Source organism: Pipistrellus hanaki, assembly GCF_964339955.1.
Source record: "Pipistrellus hanaki genome assembly, chromosome: 14".
NCBI lineage: Eukaryota > Metazoa > Chordata > Mammalia > Chiroptera > Vespertilionidae > Pipistrellus > Pipistrellus hanaki.
The window spans coordinates 40,012,432-40,034,314 of NC_140516.1; the positions used below are offsets into that span (position 1 = coordinate 40,012,432).

The window sequence follows — 21,883 nt, forward strand, 5'->3', positions numbered from 1 at the left end:
TGTGGTTTTTTTGTTTTGTTTTGTGTGTGTTTTTTTTGGCATGTGTGTGTGTGTGTGTTAAGGTCTCTCCCTGACTGCTCTCTATCCCATTGCTCTCCTATCTCAGTACTTTGAAGTATGCTCCCCAGTACTGGACATATGAGGCATTAAGGATTAGAATTATTAAGTTCCTTGATCTGAAATTATATTTCTGCTGATATTGCCCGAGACCATACTGATTTGGGGGTACAGATCTGTAAACTAATCAATCAGCACATTCTTACTTAGTAGTAACAACAGGCCAGAAACAACCAGCTACAACTTAGTTGAGATTCTTAGAGGTCAAGTCCAAATGGAGGGAGAGAAAAAGGGTAGAATTTTTGTGACTCTTATTTAGCAGTATCTGCCTTTTATTATTACTAGTAAGATTCTGCGAGATGTGCCTGGCTGGCATGGCTGAGTGGTTGAGCGTTGATCTACGACTCAGGAGGTCATAGTTTGATTCCTGGTCAGGACACATGCCCGAGTTGCAGGCTTTTTCCCCAGTGTGGGGTGTGCAGGAGGCAGCCAATCAATGATTTTCATCATTGATGTTCCTCTATCTCCCCTCAAAGCTCTCTGAAATCAATAAAAATCTATTATTTAAAAAGAAAAAGATTCTGAGAGACGTGTATAACCCAAGGCTGTGAGTTCCTTGAAGGAACATTGCTTTAATTTTAATCTTGTCCACAAAATGTCTAACAAGGGATAAATTCTTTTGACTTGTTCATTGCAGAAATGTTTATCAAAGAATTACATTTAATATTTTACTTAAAAATAAGTATTTTGCCATGATAATGTAATTTATAAATTCTGAGCCCTTGGGATATCCTGTCTTTGTATGCCTAAGACCTTGGGCCACACAAAAAGTTTATGCTAATAATATGCTTTATGATAAATGCCTGTTTTCTTATATCTGGGGTCCCAGGACATGCTGTATCAGTTTGAACACTGGGCAAGTGCTGGGTCTCAATGGTTGAATCAATCACATGGGTACTGCATGCCCATGTGACTGACTCCCAGTAAAAACCCTAGACATAGTCTGGCTCAGTGGTTGAACGTTGACCTATAAACCAGGAGGTCACGGCTCGATTCCCAATCAGGTCACATGTCCAGGTTGCAGGCTTGATCCCCAGTGTGTGGTGTGCAGGAGGCAGTCAATCAATGATTTTCATCATTGAGGTTCCTCTCTTTCCCTCTCTGAAATCAATAAAAATATATTAAAAACAACAAAAAACCCTGGACACTAAGGCTCAGATGAACTTCCTCGGATGGCCACATACCACTGCTGGAAGAATTCATCTGTACCTGCGTCTTCACGGGGAAAGGATAACTGGAAGTTTGGGCCTGGTCTCCTAGACTCTGCCCTGTGACTTTTCCATTTGCTGATTTAATCTGTATCCTTTCACTCTAATAGACTATAAATATGAAAATAATAGCTTTTCTGGGCTCCATGAGTCCTTCTAGTGAACCACTGAACCCGAGCATGGTCTTGGGCAATGGTCGGCAAACCATGACTCACGAGTCACATGCGGCTCTTTGGCCCCTTGGGTGTGGCTCTTCCACAAAATACTACGATTTGGGCGAGTCTATTTTGAAGAAATGGCGTTAGAAGAAGTTTAAAAATTTTGGCTCTCAAAAAATTTCAATTGTACTGTTAATATTTGGTTCTGTTGACTAATGAGTTTGCCGACCACTGGTTTTGGGGAATCCCTGACACACATATGTTAACATGGGACAAGAGTAAAAATATTAAATAATTTGGGCAAAATATATTTAAGGGACAATTAATTCCATAGTTGCTATTCTGCCCATTGCAAAATAACAACATCTAATATAATTAGTTAAGGTTACAAAATTTATAAAAGATCTACTTGACAGCAAAGCTTAACTTTCATTCAATACCTCATCTCTTAAACAATTTTGACAGTTATTGTTTTTCTAATCCACAATAAGCGCAAACATTTCAAAATAGGTTAAAATAAATTTTTATTTTAAAATTTTTATTAAATGTTAGAACATACACAATTAACAAATTTTGTATAAAACAATTGCCAATTTTTACCCAATTGTAATTGTTTCTAAGAAGAATTGGAAATTTTGTAGTGAAACAGAGTCTACAAAATATTTATTTTAGGAAGCTATCAAAATGCTAATCTTAGGGAAAATAATGTTTAAAACTAAAATCTGTATACAAGTGAGTGAGGTCTCAAACACCCGTATTCTTTGTCCCAGTGACAAAGTAATGGAAAAATGAACATGAAACTGACTTGCTGAAGAAAAATGAATAAGTATTCTGTAAACTTCTCAAAATCTTTATTACTTTCATAAGTAGTGCCATTACAAGGTATTGTTTATCAGACTATGTACTTTAAAATAAAATGAATGTTAATCAAATTAACTTTCTAAAAATAAAAAATCTGTTGCAAAAGAGGCACGCTTTGTTCTACGGTATGTTAAAGAAGTTTTTATTATACTGAAGTCTTATGGTATGGGCCATAAACCATATAGGAGATAGTCTCCTCACACAGGTAATTTATCCCATTTAGAAGTGAATAACATCTCTTTAGTAGTGTTGCTGGTAAAAAAAAGAAGGAAAAAAAAAAAACAAGTTCACAATATGATGGCAACCTACAAAAGTGGCAGACAGTTTTGGTCTTTGTTTAAGGGGTACAGTCTGTATAGTTTAACAAAGACTGGCTTTGAATTTTCATTTTAAAAGCATTCTTCCTTCCTTTCTGCCCTACTGATACCATCCCAGAGAGCAGAATCCAAACCACCAACTTAAAAAGGATATAGCTCAATGAAGAAAGTAGTAACTGATTTACATAAAAAATTAGGAACCAAAATCATCATCAAAGTATTTGAAATCATAAGAAATTTAAAAATTCAGTACTTTGAAAATTTCCCCCTGAGCTATGGATGCTTTTTCTATATAGTTGCTAGTAAAACAGATGCATTCTAGCATTCCAAGTTGTATTTATAAATATTATGATGCTTGGTGCTCAAAACAGTTGTTATGTCTTAGCACAAAATGGCAGCAATTACGTTTTATAAAAATCTTTGGTGAGATGCAAGCCTGCAGAAGCCACCGTGTTTTGTTTCTCTCCTCCCTCCTGATACTCTTAGAATCTTCAAGAAATTTTCAGAGGAGAAACCACAAGACCGTAATGAAGGACCAGAAGACCATCCTGAAAAGAAATAAGTGTTTTTGCAGTTATTTGAAATAGTTATATAAGTAATCAAATCAAAGATGGTTTGTTTTTCATAACCCAACACTAATGTGAAATTCTTTAAAGAGAATAAAGGGTCCAAGATAAATAAATTTGCTTATTCACTCACCTCATCACCTACATTCCCTGTCAATGTACCTTTTAATAACTTTCAGGAGACAATTCTGAAACTACCAGGTATCCATAGTTAGCCTGGGTTGTTTGTGGCTAAACAGTCCTCCAAAAAGAACAAAAAGAAATACACCTTTCCTTCTATACAGACTACTTAACAGACCATCCAGGCATTGGGCTTCCCTAAAAAGAGATTCAATTATTATCAAGCATGATGGATCTACTAAATATTCATTTCCACATAAACAGCAGCTCTCTAATATTATAAGTGGGAAAACTTTGGAACTCTTATCCATTAAGTATGTCATTGTTTTACTTCTTCCTTAAAGACTGTTCAGTACAATTTAACCTTTGATATCTAGAGTCTTCATTATGAACAGTAACTATACTGTGTTGTAACACAGCGATGTCCTCATTCAGGGGGTGTTAGAAAACTTAACTCTCTACTAAATGACTCCAGATACTGTGCTTCTGAGTCTTTTTTATCTGCTTTTTTTGGTCTATCTCCTGTCTTATTATCAGGTCCTAATTCTTTGTGTTCTCACCAAGGCTGCGTCCAGCAAGAAATCTATCTTTTAAAGGTACTATTTTCTAATCTATTATGAAACCAGCTTTAAAAAAAAGAAAAAAAAGAAAAAGACTCATTGGGAAAGTGTGCCACAAGCAATTGGCCTACTTTGAGCAACAAAGAAGAGTGACAGCCTGCATGCCTTGCATTTCCAATCCCGCTCTAGCTATTACTTTTTCTTCTTTATTAAGCTTTTCCATGGCTCTGCTTCCTTATTTCTCATTCACTGCTCAACTCATTGCAATCTGGTTTCTGTTCCTGGCAACTCTAATGAAAACTCACCAGAATTCTAGAAAAAGATTCACAAATTCAAATGCCCACAAGGGCTAAAAAAGTAACAAATGAAGATATGAGTTAGGTATGTAAGTCAATAAGGAATGTTGAGACCAGCAGTAAACCAGAAAACACATGCCTAGTTAAAGGAATTTAAACTCAGGTAATTTAGAACACAGAATAAGCCAAATAAAGCATAATTCCATACCATGTTTGGCCCATGAGCATCAGATCTGCTCTAGACCAATTAGCCTAATCAAAGTAAATGAATTTGTATTATAACACAAATAGAAAGATTCTATTAACATTTTACATGAATGCAATTACATTTTAGATAAAGATTTTTTTGCAAATTACATTTCATAAAGAAAAACATTTGCAAAACTATTGATATATAGAGATATAAAACTGAAAATACAACTTAAAAGCGATTTCAAAACCACAAAACTTCAACACATTATAAAATCACATTTTATCAGATAATTACTTATAATTCAAATTTATATCTATAGGTTCATTATACTTAAATTCCACATAAATTTATATTAATATACAAATATTATTTACTAGAGGCCCAGTGCACAGGATTCCTAGGCCTGGCCAGAGATCAGGGCCAATCTGTGGGGTGACAAGCAGGGTGGTGGGAGTCCCTGCTAACATCTGCCTTGGCCAGCCTGGAGCCACCACCTCACTGGCCCCACCACTGCCAGTCACGTCCCTCCACAAGTAGGACAGCTTCAGTTTTGTCGTTTTGGCTTCCAGTGATGTTTCAGGTTTAATTTGCTCTAGGGCCCACTTGGTCTTTCTGATAATCCAGGTTATCTATAGAACTTTCCTCCAATGAATCAATTTTTTTCCTACCAGCCTTCCTCAATGTCCAACTTTCACATCTGCATATGTGTGGATGACCTTAGCCTTGGTCTCTAAATGACACATCTCTGCTTCGGTGATCTTTCTTAATTCTTACATTGCTGCTCAAGTATTAGCCTTCTCTTGAATAGTGAATTTCCATATAATGGAATATTATTCAGCAATGAGAAGGGACAAAATACTGTATGATTCCATTTATATAAAATGTCCTGAATAGATAAATCCGGAGACAAAAAGTAGAGTAGTGGTTGACAAAGGCTGGAGGATGGATACTAATGAGTATGAAGTTTTATTTTTGGGTGATAAAAATGTTCTAAAATTGATTATATGGTAGTTTTAAAATTCTGTAAATACACTATGCTTTAAATTAATGAGTTGCCTCTGGGAGTGACAACAGTGTTCCAAATCTCAAGAAGTGGTTTGAGTTAAAACAGGAATATGTCCTTGTCAAAACTCACGCATTTCACTGTCATTAAAATATTAATATATATAGGGGTAGGCAAAAGTAGGTTTATAAAGTACTTGGTGTCAAAGTGTGTTTAAGTTTAGGAAGTAGATTATAAGAATGTATAAATAATGAAGGCCAGCAATTTGAGCACTTATGAGATTGAACCTAAGTGTGACATTGTGACATACAAACTGTAAACCTACTTTGACCACCCCTGAATTGTGTATGCATGTAAGAGTATTTGTGTGCATTCATTCTGTTTCTTCCAAGGTACTGTATAATCCACACCAACAAGACAATTTTTATAATACTCTTCCTCTTATTTTAAGTAGTTGTTCACTGAGCATAAGCAATTACACCAAAACAAATAATTATACTCCTTTTTTTTTCTTCTTTAAATTGATTTCAGAGATGAAGGGAGAGGGAGAGATAGATGGAAACATCAATGATGAGAGAGAATCACTGATTGGCTGCCTCTTGCAATGCCCCCTACTGGAAATTGAGCCCACAACCCAGGCATGTGTCTTTGACTGAATTGAACCCGGGACCGCCGACACTATTCACTGAGCCAAATCAGCTAGGGCAAGAATTATATTTCTAACAAGTTAAACAAAAATTCATTTAAGCTCAGAGGTGCTCATCAAATTTCCATTAGTACTTTATAAGCTTCTCAGAGCCATACAGCTCTTAAAATAATTCATCACTCTAGGTTTAGTAATACCTTAGAATATGTGGATCTTGCTTTTCTCTTCATTAATATTTAGATCCTATCTAGCTTCTCATTTATCCTGACTAGGAGATTTTACATTATATTTCCTCACATTACAGGTTAATTAAAACTTCAAAATAGTTGCCATGACTTCTTACCTATTGAGCAAGAAATGGTATGTGAATCTCTAACGCCAAATGAATATCTGCAAATTTTTCTTACGAAAATGTCCTTGCAGATGTATTTGCCCAGTGGTCTTCAGAGTTCTATTGTAGTATGAAGACAGAGAAAAAAGAGCAGAGGCCTCTAGAATCAAACTGCCTGCATTTTGAGCCATGGCTCACTCACTAACTTACTGTGAGCAAGTTACTATATGTCCTTTCTGTAACTTGGCTTCCTTCTATTTAAAATGGAGGATAACTGAATAACTATGTTGTATACCTGAAAATAATTTATATTACATATTAACTATATTTTAATAAAAAATAAAATAGGGAGAAAAGAATATCTACACCATAGAATTTTTGAGGAATAAAAGGGCTAATCCATGTAAAACATTTAAAAAAATTGCCCAACATACAGTTAGCATTCAATAAATGTTAGCTTTATTACTTATAGTGCAGGTAATTTTAAGAAAGTTGTAGAATATTTATTAAAATTTTACTGATAACATGGAGCTTTTTTCCCCCCATCAAATAACTTGCCTGTTAAGACATTAAGTATGATAAAATCTAAGACCTACCTGCATTGCTGCATCCCCTATTGCACGTCGAATTTCCCTTAGAGTTTGATATCGCTCCAACAAGTGATCGCCACAAATGATATCTACCTACAGGCAAACAAAAAAACCATATGAAAAAATTAGGAAACATTAACATAATTATTTTTAGACTACACTTTGCTGTTTTATTTTTAGACGGATCAAACACTCTCAAGAAAAATGTTAGAAACTTTTTACAAGAGTAAATAATGAAGAGCATCAGAGGACAGAGCAGGTAATAGCACAGGACAGACAGTAATCAAAATTATTTACTAAGTCTAACAGTAAAGTAAACATGAAGGGAACTTTTTTATGAATGGAATTATCTTAATGAGGTCTTTTTAAGCCCTTTAGTAATGTCACAGCTCTAAGACAAACCTACTTTTATACAGAATGCTCTAGAAAGAATAGTTATACAGTAATATAGTATAATAAAATTCCAGTATACTGAGTTGCTTAGAAAAGCAAAATTTTAACCTCTCTCTTTCATTGAGTGCTCCTTTCCTGTTGCCTTAAATGGAATCAGTTCCTCAACAGTCTTATTACTATATACATATCTTAATTTGCTCCATCTCCTAACGTCCTTATTTAGTTTATGGCATGAAATTTCTCCTTGTCCTCTAAACCAGAATATCACCTCTGATTCCCAATTTTCCTTTCTTCTCACATGCAATCAGTTACCATGTCCTACGCCTCTTAGTTCATAATACCTTTTTTTGGGGGGGCAAGATTTTATGGTTTTATTAACATAATTACAATGTGTACACAATCTGTCTTTTAACACTGTCTTCTCTTTTTATTTTGATCTGCCACAAATAACTTTAAATAATTTAACAGTCCTCTAGTAACCATTCATTCCCGCTAGGAAATAACCATATATGAAGGTCAGATGTCTGCCAACAAGCACACATTTCCTACCTGGAGCGAACTGGTTTAAAGAAGGTCAGCAGAGCAAGCTCAAGTGACTGGCTTCACCAAGAATTTCCCTTTAATGGTTAACTAGTTCCATGTTTTGCTCAAAGTAGAAGTAACTTTTACTTCTCTTGTATTTAGAAGGCTTAATAATTTTAGACATAAATTAACAGGTCTGCATATTTGACAATTCCATTATTTTAACATTTTGGTTTAATAGTAATTTATGAATGTTACCAGCTATACAGTTCCTGAATAGAAAAGAAATTATTTACCTATAGAGCCAAGAGTTGATAAAGAAAATTGAAGGTTAAACAATTTTTTTTATCATTTTATTTCAAAATGCTAAAAGCCTTGAATTCTATGACATGAAGAAAAAAATAAAAATTTTTTTTATACAATATAACCAATTTAGAGCTCTGGCAACTAAATTTCTTAAAACACCAAATGTGAAACTTATCATGGTGATTATACTCTGATCAATATCTAGCCAGAGGATATAATCTATATCCTAGAAAAAGTGCTTTTGCATGCTACGTTGCTTAAAACTATAAAATCAGGTTCAAGTCTTATGATTTATGCTTTTAGCAACAATAAACTGTTATGGGATTGCTCACAATTCTTTGTCCAGAAGTCTCTAAATAGCTATCTATTTCTAACCAAAAGACTAAGAATAACCTCAAATATGTTGTGGCTACAATGTGATAAACTTCAGATGGATAAGATACAGCCAGCATTATGTCAAGCTCAGTAAGAGAAGTCACATTTCATTGAATTTAATATACTTAATATATTAAATATATATTTAGTAGAATAGATATTGGTCGTAAAAACACCAGCAAAATTTCAGCCAGCTTTAAAATATCTATTAATTTACTAAAGAGCAAATAGATATTTTAAATAAATATTATTCTATGAAATTTTACACATGATACAGAATAAAAATCCCTTTTAAATTTGACTAATGAAAAAGCAAAATTATATAAATGTGCATTTTCAGTGACCCACATTAAATCCACGAGTATAATTACACTTTATGTTCAAAAATACATTAGGATTGAGGTTTTCATTTTACAACAAGAAAGTATTATATAGTTATAATGGGAAATACTTTCAATCCTTAAAAAAATGAATAGGGTCTATATTAGACAGATATTTTGAGGGGTCTCATATATGGTCATCAATGGCAGGGAGGAACAGACAGTAAGTCAAATATGATTGAAGTTGGCATGGGAATCACTCTGTACCAATATCAATTGGCATATACAATATCTATAATATCATAAGCCAAAAGCCACTGCATGAAAATCTAGAGACAATTCTTTGTAAGGCAACCTCACATCTTTACCCGTCCTTTTACACATGTACTCTACCTGACAAGCTGGATCAAGATCCATTTTTCGTCTGAGGAATTTTTCTACATGCCCAATAGTTGCTTCTCCTGAAACTCGGACAAACTTCTTCTCCAATGGCTACAAAAAAGAAATGAATGAATAAACAAATATTCAGATTAAGTATAGATAAAGTGTATAAACCCTAAAGCAGATTTTATAGCAAAGATGATTCAACAGATTTATGAAAATTACTACAAAATTTGAGTTAGTTTAGCTATCAAAGAAAAAAATTTTTCTGCTAAGTTTTCCCTCTCTGAAAGGCATATTAACAATACAAAGGCTTACTGGTTTATTTTACTACCTCATCAACAATAAAACATAGAGTGAAATTTATTGACAAAGTGACATTAAATGTCTAAAACCTGGTGTCTTCAATAAAAAGATTCTAAGGGGGGGAAAAAAGATGGGGGTGAAACTACCAGACTAAAAAAAGATGTAAGGGTTATAAATAAGAGATCTATCAACCAATTACTAGTATGAATCTTATTTGGATCCTAATTTAAACTAATCTATGAAACAATTTTAATGAGACAATGTAGGAAATTTAAATAGAATGTGGATACTTGATTAAGTTATTACTATTATTTTTAAAAATATATTTCTTTATTAATTTCAGAAAGGGAGAGGGAGAGATAGAAACATCAATGATGAGAGGGAATCACCGATTGGCTGCCTCCTGCACGTCCCCTACTGAGATCAAGCCCGCAATCAAGGCATGTGCCCTTGACCAGAATCAAACCTGGGACTCTTCAGTCCGCAGGCTGACGCTCTCTCCACTGAGCCAAACCAGCTAGGGCTATTACTATTAATTTAAAAAATATTAGTATCATTATTATGTTTGTAAAAAGTCTTTATCTTTTAAAAAAATATATATATTTTATTGATTTTTCACAGAGAGGAAGAGAGAGGGATAGAGAGTTAGAAACATCAATGAGAGAGAATCATCGATCAGCTGCCTCTTGCACACCCCCCACTGGGGATGCACCCGCAACCAAGGTACATGCCCTTGACCGGAATCGAAACCGGGACCCTTCAGTCCCCAGGCTGACGCTCTATCCACTGAGCCAAACCGGTCCCGGCAAAAGTCTTTATCTTTTAGAAACAAACTGAATTATATACTAAGATATAGTCTGGGATTTGCTTCAAAATATATGAGAATAAGACAAGTGATGAAGGCATAGATGAAATGAGATTGGCCATAAATTTATAATGATTTGAGTGATGTGTACATGGGTGTTTATTATACTATTAGAGGCCCAATGCATGAAATTCGTGCAAGGGAGTTGATCCGCACTTGCGGCAGCCACCTTGACCCTCACAGCTCTGGCTTTGTCTGGAAGGATGTCTGGTCTAATTAGCATATTCCGCTTTTATTATTATAGAGTCTGTCTACTTTTGTATGTTTGAAATTTTCTGTAATAAAGTGTTTTATTTTGTAAGTTAAAATAAAAAGATTAATATCTAGACATATGTGGCTGGAATCTGATCCAATGGTCTGAGGTAACAGGTGGAAAGACCACATAGTTTTAACGTAGAAACTAATACTATCCAGCCACTCTCTTTGAAGACATTTTAAGGATTATATCTAATGTAAATGAAATGCCGGGGTAATCAGAACTAGAAAACTTGAGCAGTGTTTCTCTAGCACTAGCAGAGAGGGTGTGCCCAGAATGACTACCAAGAGAATATAGGCAGGTGAGGCATGTTTTTTCTCTATGACAGTGCTCAGCTTTCTTTTCTTTTCTTTAAATATGTCTTTATTGATTTCAGAAAGGGATGCCGAAACCGGTTTGGCTCAGCGGTAGAGCGTCCGCCTGCAGACTGAAAGGTCCCAGGTTCGATTCCGGTCAAGGGCATGTACGTTGGTTGCGGGCACATCCCCAGTAGGGGGTGTGCAAGAGGCAGCTGGTCGATGTTTCTCTCTCATCGACGTTTCTAGCTCTCTATCTCTCTCCCTTCCTCTCTGTAAAATACCAATAAAATATAAATAAAATAAAAAAAAGAAAAAGAAAAAGAAAGGGAGAGGGAGAGAGAAACATTGACCAGCTGCTTCCTGCACACCCCCTACTGGGGATCAAGCCCAAAACCGGGTATGTGCCCAGACAGGGAATCAAACTGGCAACCTCTCATTGCACAGGCAGATGTCCCAAGCAACTGAGCCACACCAGCCAGGGTTATAGTTTGGTTTCTTGAGACCTTCCCTGTCAACAGATCTATCTCTTATTACCTTAGTGTAGTACATAGTATAGTTGTTAAGTGCAGGTATTCCAAAGACAGGCTGACTGCCTGGGTTTAAACCCTGGTTCTGTTAATTTTCTATCTATAAATCTTCGGGTAAGTTTTCAAACCTTTCTGTGCATCCATGTTCCCATTTGTAAATAGGGATAATGGCATCTATTTCAGAGAATTATCATGAGGAAAGTATTGTAATATGATGTATGTAAAAATTCCTGGCACATAGGAAGCAGATAAGAGTTATTGTTAATAAAGGATCATATATTATACTTTACTGTCATGTTTCTGTCATCTCCTTTAATCTAGAATAGTTCTGACACTGTATTTTTATGTTTCATGATACTGACATTTTTGTAACTTTTTTGGGTATGATACATGGTCATTAAAAAAAGATATATTTTAATACTGAAACATTTACAAATGAAGTAGCAAAATGATAGGGCTTTGTTACGAGTAATACCAGAAGGAAGGTAAGTAGATGGAGGTATAAGATATTAAATTGGCCATTAGTGTAGTGGTAAAGCTAAGTGTTGGATACATGAAGGTTTTATTTTGCCTACTTTTCAGTATGTTTAAAAGTTTGCATAATTAAAAGCTTAAAAACTTTCCTGAACTAAATTACTGCTTTTAAATTGAACGAACAGGGTTTATAATTTTCATGCTATAAATCTACATGGTCAAAAGTTTAATAACCAGAAATCATTCTAGTCAGATATATTTATTTGAATTCAAAGATAAGATATAAACACATCTTTTTAGGTAGTAGAGAATACTGAGTTATAATGTCAAAATCTGTAACTAGAATTCCACTATAAATACAGAATTAAAAGAAAAACAATTAGCTTGCCAAGTAACAAGTTGGGGCAGGTTAACTTGAGCTAAAAATGTTACATGCAAATGAAATTTTAAGCTCATACTTAACTCTAAATGCCAACTATGCAAAAAATGCTTTAAAACATTTTTTTATCACCAAATTAAGATAGTATTTATCTTTAGACTTTTGAAAGTTACTTATTCTTCCTTTTACTACAGTCTGAATTAATAACAAATTCCTACTTATTATTTTCTCATAAACCTATTATGAGCATTATTGAATGTACTTCATATTTCAAAAACTTTTATTTATAAAACACTCTTTATTGCAATTGAAGACAATAGCCATATGATTGCATATCTGATTCTTAAACTTTTACAGAGTCCTCTTGTAAAGTAAATGAAAAATAAAAGTAAAATACCTTAAAATGTCCTGTGCCTTCATTAGCACTGAAAAATGAAAGCAAAATTAATCAATAAAATACTTTAAACTATATGTTTAACCACCTGACACAGGAAAATAACATATAAACATTTAAAGAACATCACTTTAATTTTTAAACATGGATACCTAACCCTTTAGATCACAGTGTTTCCCAAAGTGTGGTACCCATACCCCAGGGGTATGGCAAGAGTTTGGTGGGGGTACGCGTTGCACCGGAGTTTGGTGGGGATATGCACTGCACCGTGCTTAGCTGCGCCTAATTCTACGTTCTCATGAGTACGAGGGGTCCTCAGCATTATGAAAATTATAGAACGGGTACACGTATGTCAAAAGTTTGGGAAACACTGCTTTACGATATAAACAAGTGTAGTTAATTGTCATTTCTGCCACCTGGTGGTAAAAAAAGGGCAGTGGTATTTTATATTATGTTTTTGTTTTTTAAATATTTTTACTGATTTCAGTGAGAGGGGAGATAGAAAAATTGATGAGAGAATCGGTCAGCTGCCTCCTTCAGACCTCCCACTGAAGATCAAGCCCACATCCTGGGGAAGTGCCTTGACCAGGAATTGAACTATGACTGCCTGGTTCATAGGTCGACACAACCTGAACCACACTGGCTAGGTTACACTACTTTGTATATTTCCAGGAGTTAAAATGATATTCTTTTTATTTCCTTTCTTTTTATTTTTTTGTGGTTTCCCTTTATTGAAAAAACCATACTATTATCTGTGTGTTTCTTTTTTGGCAAAGCTATTGGAACATGCAATAGTATCTTACAGGAGTTTCCAATTTCAGAACTATTAAAGTTTAAGATTTGGACATATCAAAACTGTCTTATTATATGTCCTTGCACTAGATCTGGCTAGTAATGAAGCTTTGCATGGTGTATCAACAGCTTTGGGGAAATCATGGTTATTTATTAGAAATCTTAACTTTTTAGTATATCTACATATATATAAAAGGCTAACATGCCAAGTGTCCCATCGTCGGACTGGTCGCTATAACGTGCACTTACCACCAAGGGGCAGACGCTCAACCCAGGAGCTACAAAGCTGCAGTGACTTGGCAGCAGTGGTTCGCAGGTGGCACACCCTGAAGCCAGAGAGGAGGGAGCCCGATTCCTTCAGGGGCCCCGTGATTCTACCTTCAGCTGTGGGTTATGTTGTTGCTGGGACACTGTCAGCCCCGCATCTGGTTTTCTGCACATTTGTGTTTGGGTTCCACACCCTGTATAAGAGCAGAGTGCCCTCTCGCACTCCGGGATCCCTTGGGGGGTGTCAGAGAGCCTGTTTCGGCACAATCTCCACAGGCCAAGCCAAGGGACCCCACCTGCTAGAGGGTCCCCAATCACTCGGTAGACGGGAAAGGACCATGGGAGGTTGGCTCCAGAGCATGTCTGGCCCATCTTGGTTACCTTCCTAATAATTTCATTTCAATGTGCATAAATCTGTGTACCAGGTCACTAGTTCTTAATATTCAGATTTCCCAGTATGTAGCATTCTAACATTTTCCAGTATAAAGTAAAATTTCCTTTTGCTTTTTATTCTATTATAATTGAATGGTTTTCTTTTTTTTCTCTATAGTAACCTTTAAAAGATAGATTTCTTTTTTCTTTTTCTGAGACAAAAATCAAGATTGTTTATTTCTTGCATTTTAAGTAGTCCTCAATGAGATTCTTGGTCATAGTCCTTAACCACCATACAACTGCAAAAAAAACACTTTACAGGGTTTAATAGTTTAGACATGTTAGGATTACCATATGTTCATTCTTATAATAATCCAGTGACTTATAATCCCCAATTTAAAAATAAAAATATGGAAATTGATGATCAGAGAAGTTAAGCTACATCCTATGTAGCTTACATATCTTGAGTTAGAGGCTCTTCAAAGCCTATGCTCTTTCTATATACACTATACTGCCTGAGAGTATTTCTTTTTAGTCTCTACTTTAAACATAAAAACTGAAGAACAAGAAGGAGAAGTATGAATACTCAATTTAGGGGGAAATCTAATTTCATGTTCCAGTGGTTGAAAGTCACTATCCACAGGCTAAACCTACCTGAGCTTTTTTGCTCTCCCAATTCTGGCAGGGTCCCCAGTGGAACCAAACTTGCCCTTGTACTTACATCAGGTTAAAACTCACCTGGTATTTGTCCCCTGCCCCGAAAGAGCTTCCTATGGTAGCTTGACTTTTGTGAAGACACAAAAGCTTTTTCATGCAGTGAAAACATGGGGATTTAATTCTGGGGACAGGGGATATAAAAAACAAACAAAACCTCTTTGCCAATGGAAGTTCTCTTTCAAAAGGACCCTCTGCTGGCCATAGCCAGTTTGGCTCAATGGATAGAGCATCAGCCTGCAAACTGAAGGGTTCCAGTGATTTCAGTCAAGGTCACATGCCCAGGTTGGGGGCTCAATCCCCAGTGTAGGGCGTGCAGGACGCAGCTAATCAATCATTCTCTCTCATCATTGATGTTTCCGTCTCTCTCTCCCTGTCCCTTCCTCTCTGAAATCAATAAAAATATTAAATATCAAAAACAACAAAAAAGGACTCCCTGCTGCACTGAAAGCTTTCTTTCTCAGAATCATTTGAAAACAGATAGACTACCCAGCATAATCATCAAGTTCAATTGTCTTGTTTTACAGATTGAGAAACTGAAGTTCTAAGAAATTAAAAGTTCCATGAGGGCAAGCTGACTTATTCAAACTATATTCCCAGCAGCTAGACATAGTAGCTATGCTGGTACATGGCAGGGCCTTAACCATTTGTACACCATAAGCCACTATAGACTCATGTGGCAGACCTTTTTTAATTAAATTCAAAATATCGTGGTGGTTAACTGGTTAATACATATCTTATGAATAAACAAAAAGCAATTTGTTTAAGTTTACAAAGCTAGATAACAAAGGAAGTAGGTTGAACTTAAATCTAGATCTCCTTATTCCAAGTGAGGGCTCTTTTTTCTATAGCAAAGAATGTGTTAACATAACAACTATTGCAAGTGGTAAGGACTGCCTTGAACACAGCTGTCAAGTCTCTCTCATTAGGAAAGCCTGCCATGCTTAATTACTGATTTCTGCTGTGAGCAAAGAGATAATGGTGGCATACCCGTAACCTATTTGCCATTTTTGCATATACTGACACTTTTTAAAAGTGTATCCTTGCTACTTTTAAAAATGGTATAAAAATACTGATTGTGAGCACCTATTGTAGAAAAGATTAAATTTCCCCCAAATAACTTTTAGAAATAGAAATTCCTTTCAATTTTTAAATTTTAATTAGACTTATTAAAGATCAAGTTACAAAGTAAATATGCAAACACACTGAGAAGTAAAACTTGTCGTGGTCAGGTAACTCAGTTGATTCGTGTCATCCTGATACACTAAGGTTGTGGATTTGATCCCTGGCCAGGGTATATACAAGAATCAACCAATGAATGCATAAATAAGTGAAGCAACAAATTGATGTTTTTCTCTCTCACATCAATAAATAAAAATTTAAAAAATAAAAGTAAAACTTTCCCCCATTAGAGACTCAGAGAGGAATAGGAAAGGAGAGAGAGAAACATTGACATTGATCAGCTGCCTCCTGCATAACCTCTGCTGGGGATTAAGCCAGTAAACCCAGGCACATGCCTGACTGGTAATCAAATAGGCGATGTCCTGATGCCGTGGTCGACAAACTGTGGCTCGCAAGCCACATGTGGTTCTTTGGCCCCTTGAGTGTGGCTCTGCCACAAAATACCACGGCCTGGGGGAGACTATTTTGAAGAAGTGGCATTAGAAAAAATTTAACTTTAAAAGATTTGGCACTCAAAAGAAATTTCAATCGTTGAACTGTTGATATTTGGCTCTGTTGACTAATGAGTTTGCCAACCACTGTCCTGGTGCATTGAGTTGATGCTCAACCACTGAGGCACGTCTGGGCCATTTCCAGTTTTTAAATGGGCAAAAACAATTCTATATATTGCTTGGAAATAGATACACAGTGGCAAATACATTAAAAATGCAGGGGAATGACAAACATCACTTTTAGGATTGTTGTTATTAAACTCTAAAGGGAAAAAGAATGAACAGGTAGCCAAGAGGCTTCTGCCATATAAGAATGGCTTATTTCCTAAGTCCGCTGGTGGAGATACAAGCACGTATTAGATCTTTTTCTGTCTTAAATATTTCATAAATAATTTTTAAAAGGAAATCAGAAAAATTTGATTTTACTTAAGTCCAGGATGATTAAATAACAGTTGGGACTTTTAAACATTTTTTATTTTAAGGTTAAGAGGTAGAAAGGTTTAGGATACTCACCCAATGAATTCTAGTAACAAAGACATATCAAGTTCAGGTGGAATCCGAAACACTGATTCTAAGGCTTTTTTAGATCTTCCTTTGCTTGACGGGACTGGCTGTGGAACAGCTATTTGACAGCCAAACCAAAAAGCTGAGTTAGAATAAAAACTTCATAAATTGAGATCTCTGAAAAGTAATTGCACAGGTATTATAACTCTGTTGACTACAAGATCATAAAGAACTCAATCTACAGCCAGTGCAATTAGAGGCAAGCTTGGGGACCAATCCATAATGGAAGGCAGACATGTGTGGCTGGTCTATCAGGGCCACAGAAAGAGCTCATCGTAACAGCAACGGTTGTAAATAGCCCTAAACAAGCACTATGTGCCAGGGGGTTTATATATATGCTCAGCACTTTATATACATCATTTCATTTAATCCTTGTTATAATTCCGTGGCAAAGAAACTATTCTTACTTTTTTTTTTTTAACTGTAAAGAAACGGAGATTACCGTTTAGTGAGATTAGGCAATTTGCCTAATGTTTTACAATCCACATAGTAAGTGGACTTAAACTCAAATCTATCTAACTTCCATACTGTGACATTAGCATCATCATTAAAACTAATGGTTCAGCAGTTACTATGTTCCAGGCACTGCTTTAGTGCTTTGTATTGAGGAAACTGAGACATTGAAGTAATTTGCCAACTAACGTGATAGAGTTAGGATCAAACTCACACAATTCAGCTCCAGAGCCTGTACTTTTTAATTCTTATAAATAAATATAAATGATTAAATTGGATTATACCATATTACCTTCCAAATCTTCCTCTCTTTGGCCATAAAATAACCCGCTATCATTAAAGTGTTCTTTAATCTATACATCCATTATAGTACACACCCAAACTTACCAGGTTTAGGTACTTCTAGACCTCTTTCTTTATAGAAATCATGCATTTGCTTTTTTTCTCCTAAAAAATGATAAAACACAGACTAAATTACACTTTAAATGTAACTCGTAGAGTTAGAGAGATTCTGGGATTCATAACTATGTAATAAAATAAACTTACTTTCCTCTAGATCGATCACTAATTTGTACACTATGTCTTGTAACTGCCGGTCCAACCTAATAAAAGGAAAGGATGGAGAACACCTCAGAATTCAGGAAAATGCATTTTGGTACAGAGTGAATGAGGCTTTGTAAGTACTTGGGAGTGGCTATCGACTTTCTTAGAGGTGAATTACTTTTAGATGGCACTCATGGCTCTCATTTAAGAGAACCTCAAGTAATTATGTATAATCATAATTATAATCAAAGGTTCTTCAAGAGTTTGCTAAATTGTTCCAGGTGTGCTGTTTTTATTCCCTTGATAAGAATGTAAGCTTGCCGAAACCGGTTTGGCTCAATGGATAGAGTGTCGGCTTGGGGACTGAAGGGTCCCGGGTTCGATTCCCGTCAAGAGCATGTTCCTTGGTTGCGGGCACATCCCCAGTAGGGGGTGTGCAAGAGGCAGCTGATCAATGATTCTCTCATTGATGTTTCTAACTCTCTATCTCTCTCCCTTCCTCTCTGTACAAAATCAATAAAATATATTAAAAAAAAAAAAGAATGTAAGCTTAAAGGCAGATACTGTATTTTGAGGTTCCGTGTATCGTCTGCAAAGCACTCGTCTATGGAGGTAGTAAAAACGTGATAGTATTTGCTGAACAAACTAAAGCAATCCACGTTTAGTATTTTTCTTTCCTTAGGAAACTGACCATGAACTGAAAATCTGATTAATAAGCCACAATGACCTACAGTAGACACGTTATTCTAAAGAGGCCAGTTTTTTGTTTGTTTGTTTTTTTTCAGGTATCACTTTTAGAAAGTAGAATTCTAAATATACTGAAAACGACAAGCCTAAACTAGCCTCATTAACTTGAATGATGGAATTAAAATCTTCAGGAAAAAAAATTCCCCTGCTTTTTTTTTTTAAATGAAGTCCCCAGCAGATATCACAGTGCCTGGTACACAGTAAGTACTCTATATGTGTTTCTTTAAAGAATAAATAGTTTCCTTTCTTCTAATTTTGCGAATATATTCCCCAAAAACACAACTTCAAGCTTTTAGAAAAAGCATACTTAAAATATAAACTGCACTTAAATATTCTTCTTACCTTATGTTATAAAGAGGTTGTGTCTGATGTACTACTATGTTGCATTTTGGACATCTGTTGCTATAGTAAAAATGTCTTACAATGCAGCTTTTACAAACTGTTGAAAAAGAAAATGCTTTACATTAGGATGCTTTCAAGACATTTCAAAAATTTGAATACGTTATTCAGAAACGTGTACAATATGCTTACATGTATGAAGACATTCTGTAATGGTAGTTGCATCTATTAAGTAACCTTTGCAAATGGAACACAAGATGTATGGGGTCAGCTCAGAGAGATTAATCAGGCGCTGCAAATGCAATGGAAATAGTTTTAAAATACAAGCAAGCCCTTGCCTTCTCCAATTTTATTTTATTTACTGATTTGAGAGGGAGAGAAACACAGATCTGCTGTTTCACTTATGTATCCATTCATTGACTGCTTCTTGTATGTGCCCTGGCTGGACTCTAACCTGAAACCTTGACATAGCGTGACGACACCCTACCTACCTAACCAACTGAGTTACCTGGCACAGGCCTACCTTCTTAAATTTTAAAACCATAACCCCAAAATTTCATTTTAACCAATATGTAACTTACTTTGCAACATAAAAACATGTTATAGTAACCTCCAACCCTTCAGAGGGCTGGAAGTTACAATAATACGATATAAACCAATGTTTCAAACACATCCCATTCCTTTGGATATACAGTGTTTTGCCAGATGATGGGGCATCTTGCTTTATGAGTCACTTTAAAAAACGGGCAAACTTTCCAGATACTGAAGCTTAAGTTTAACATAGTAATTCTGATTGGCTAGGTGTACTATTCCCTAATTGAAGAAGCATGCGCTACCACATTTAAAAAAATAAAAATAAAAAAATCTTCTTAATAAGAGACTGGCTAGATTGGCGAAGGGTTTGCCATCCTCCCAACACCCGGACTGAAAGCTCCAGGGTGGCAGGAGCACGGTATCCTGGGCGCCCACCCGCCTGGCACGCAGCAGCTTCAATAATTACTTAAGAAAACCAGTCAGTCGGACCCGGGGAGCCTAAGCGATCTGCAGGAACCGCACAAAATGACTCCGCAAGGAAGCGGGGCGGGAAAGGCCAGTCCGCGCCACGTGCCCGGGCAGGCAAGGCAGGGAGGGGCGGAGGTCGACGCCAGTGCCCGAGGCTGCAGGGGCGAGCTGGGGGCTCGGCCGGCTGCGTCCCGGAGGCCGCGGCGGGGTCCCCGGGGTGACACATACCTCTTCCTCGTCCTCGGATTCCGGCCGGCACCCCTCCAGCCTCAGCGAGAAGTGGCTCATCTCCTCCTCCTCCTCCTCTTCTTCCTCCTCCAGCTCCTCATCTTCTTCCAGCTCCTCGTCCTCGTCCACGAAGCGGCCCAGGCTGCGCTCCGGCTTCAGCTCCGGGGGCCGGGAGCTCGAGCAGCCCGGAGCCCCCGCCTCGGCCAGAGGCGGCGGACCCTCTTCGCCCGCGGCGGGCGCCGGGGTGAGGGCGGGAGGGGAGGTGGGCCGTGGGGACGGCATGGCTGCGGCTCCCTCCGCCTTGGCGGCGGCCGCGTTAGCCCTCGTCAGCACCGGGACCCCCTCCATGCCCAGGTCGGACACCGGGCGAGAAGCGACCAGGCGGCTGGATAGCGCGGGAGTTGCTCCAGCAGCCCCGGCCGGCGTGCGCAGGCGCGGAGAATGCGGGGCCCGCTGGGAAATGTGGTCCACGGAGCCTCACCTAAGCCCTGGCGTGGGCGGGGCCGCTCAGGTGTGTGGGGCGGGGCTTGCAGGCGGCATCTTAAGAGAGTTGTAAACCATTTTTTTTTTGAAAGGCTGGCGCTCTCTTCACTGCCTTTTAAAAACAACTAAATTGGTATCATTTCGGATAGCAATAATTTGTCTGCATGACTGATCACAGAGCACTATATTTTTATATACGTACTAGCAGTGTATATATAATTATATACTAGCACATGAACAATTTGGTACTTTTGTTTGACACCTGTAGGAAACCAATACACAATCCAAATATTCTTCACCAGGTGAAAAGATAACCCTGCCAATGTGGCTCCGTGATTAAGTGCTGACCTATGAACCAGGAGGTCCTTGGTTCAATTCCCCACCAGAGCACAAGCCTGGGTTTCTGGCTTGATCCCCAGTGTGAGGTGTGCAAGAGGCAGCCTATCAATGATTCTCTCTTATCACTGATTTTTTTTTCATATATTTTCATTTTTTAAATTCTTATCCTTTTTCTCCTTTTCATTATTGATATTTCTCTCTCTTTCCCTTCATCTCTCAAATAAAAAAAAATATTTTTAAAAAAGAGATGAAACATTAGAACATCCTATATAATAAAAGCCAACATTAGAACATCCTATATAATAAAAACCTAATATGCTAAGTTAGTTTGACTGTTCAACCAGTTGCTATGATGCACACGAACCACCAGGGGGTCGACACTCAGGCAGGTAGGTTACTTGCTACTGGGGTCCTGGAGATTGGGACCAGATAGGCCCAGACATGCTCTGGAGTCCTTCTGTGGTCCCTCCCTGGCCCTGATCATGCACCAGTGGGGTCCCTCAGCCTGGCCTGTGCCCTCATACAATCCAGGACCCCTTGGGGGATGTTAGAGAGCCAGATTTGTACACCAGGCCTCTAGTTAAACAATAAATCAATCTCAAAG

At 37.1% G+C, this 21,883-nt stretch overlaps 1 protein-coding gene across 2 annotated transcripts; it reads right to left on the reverse strand.

Moving 5' to 3' along the window:
* Positions 1-1,990: 1,990 nt before the first annotated feature.
* PCGF6 (polycomb group ring finger 6) lies at positions 1,991-21,086 on the reverse strand. Of its 2 annotated transcripts, none has more exons than XM_084903888.1 (10): positions 20,458-21,083; positions 19,420-19,519; positions 19,231-19,327; positions 18,145-18,200; positions 17,986-18,045; positions 17,095-17,203; positions 12,767-12,794; positions 9,276-9,374; positions 6,973-7,059; positions 1,991-3,209 (listed from the first exon to the last, which is right to left on the reverse strand). In XM_084903888.1, exons 1-10 carry the CDS (start codon positions 20,803-20,805, stop codon positions 3,153-3,155), a joined length of 1,041 nt encoding a protein of 346 aa, XP_084760014.1. In that variant the 5' UTR covers positions 20,806-21,083; the 3' UTR covers positions 1,991-3,152. The 2 variants fall into 2 exon arrangements, with proteins under 2 accessions (XP_084760014.1, XP_084760013.1); XM_084903887.1 differs by lacking the exon at positions 1,991-3,209 and adding an exon at positions 3,219-4,455 and having other exon boundaries at positions 20,458-21,086.
* Between the last annotated feature and the right edge of the window lie 797 nt (positions 21,087-21,883).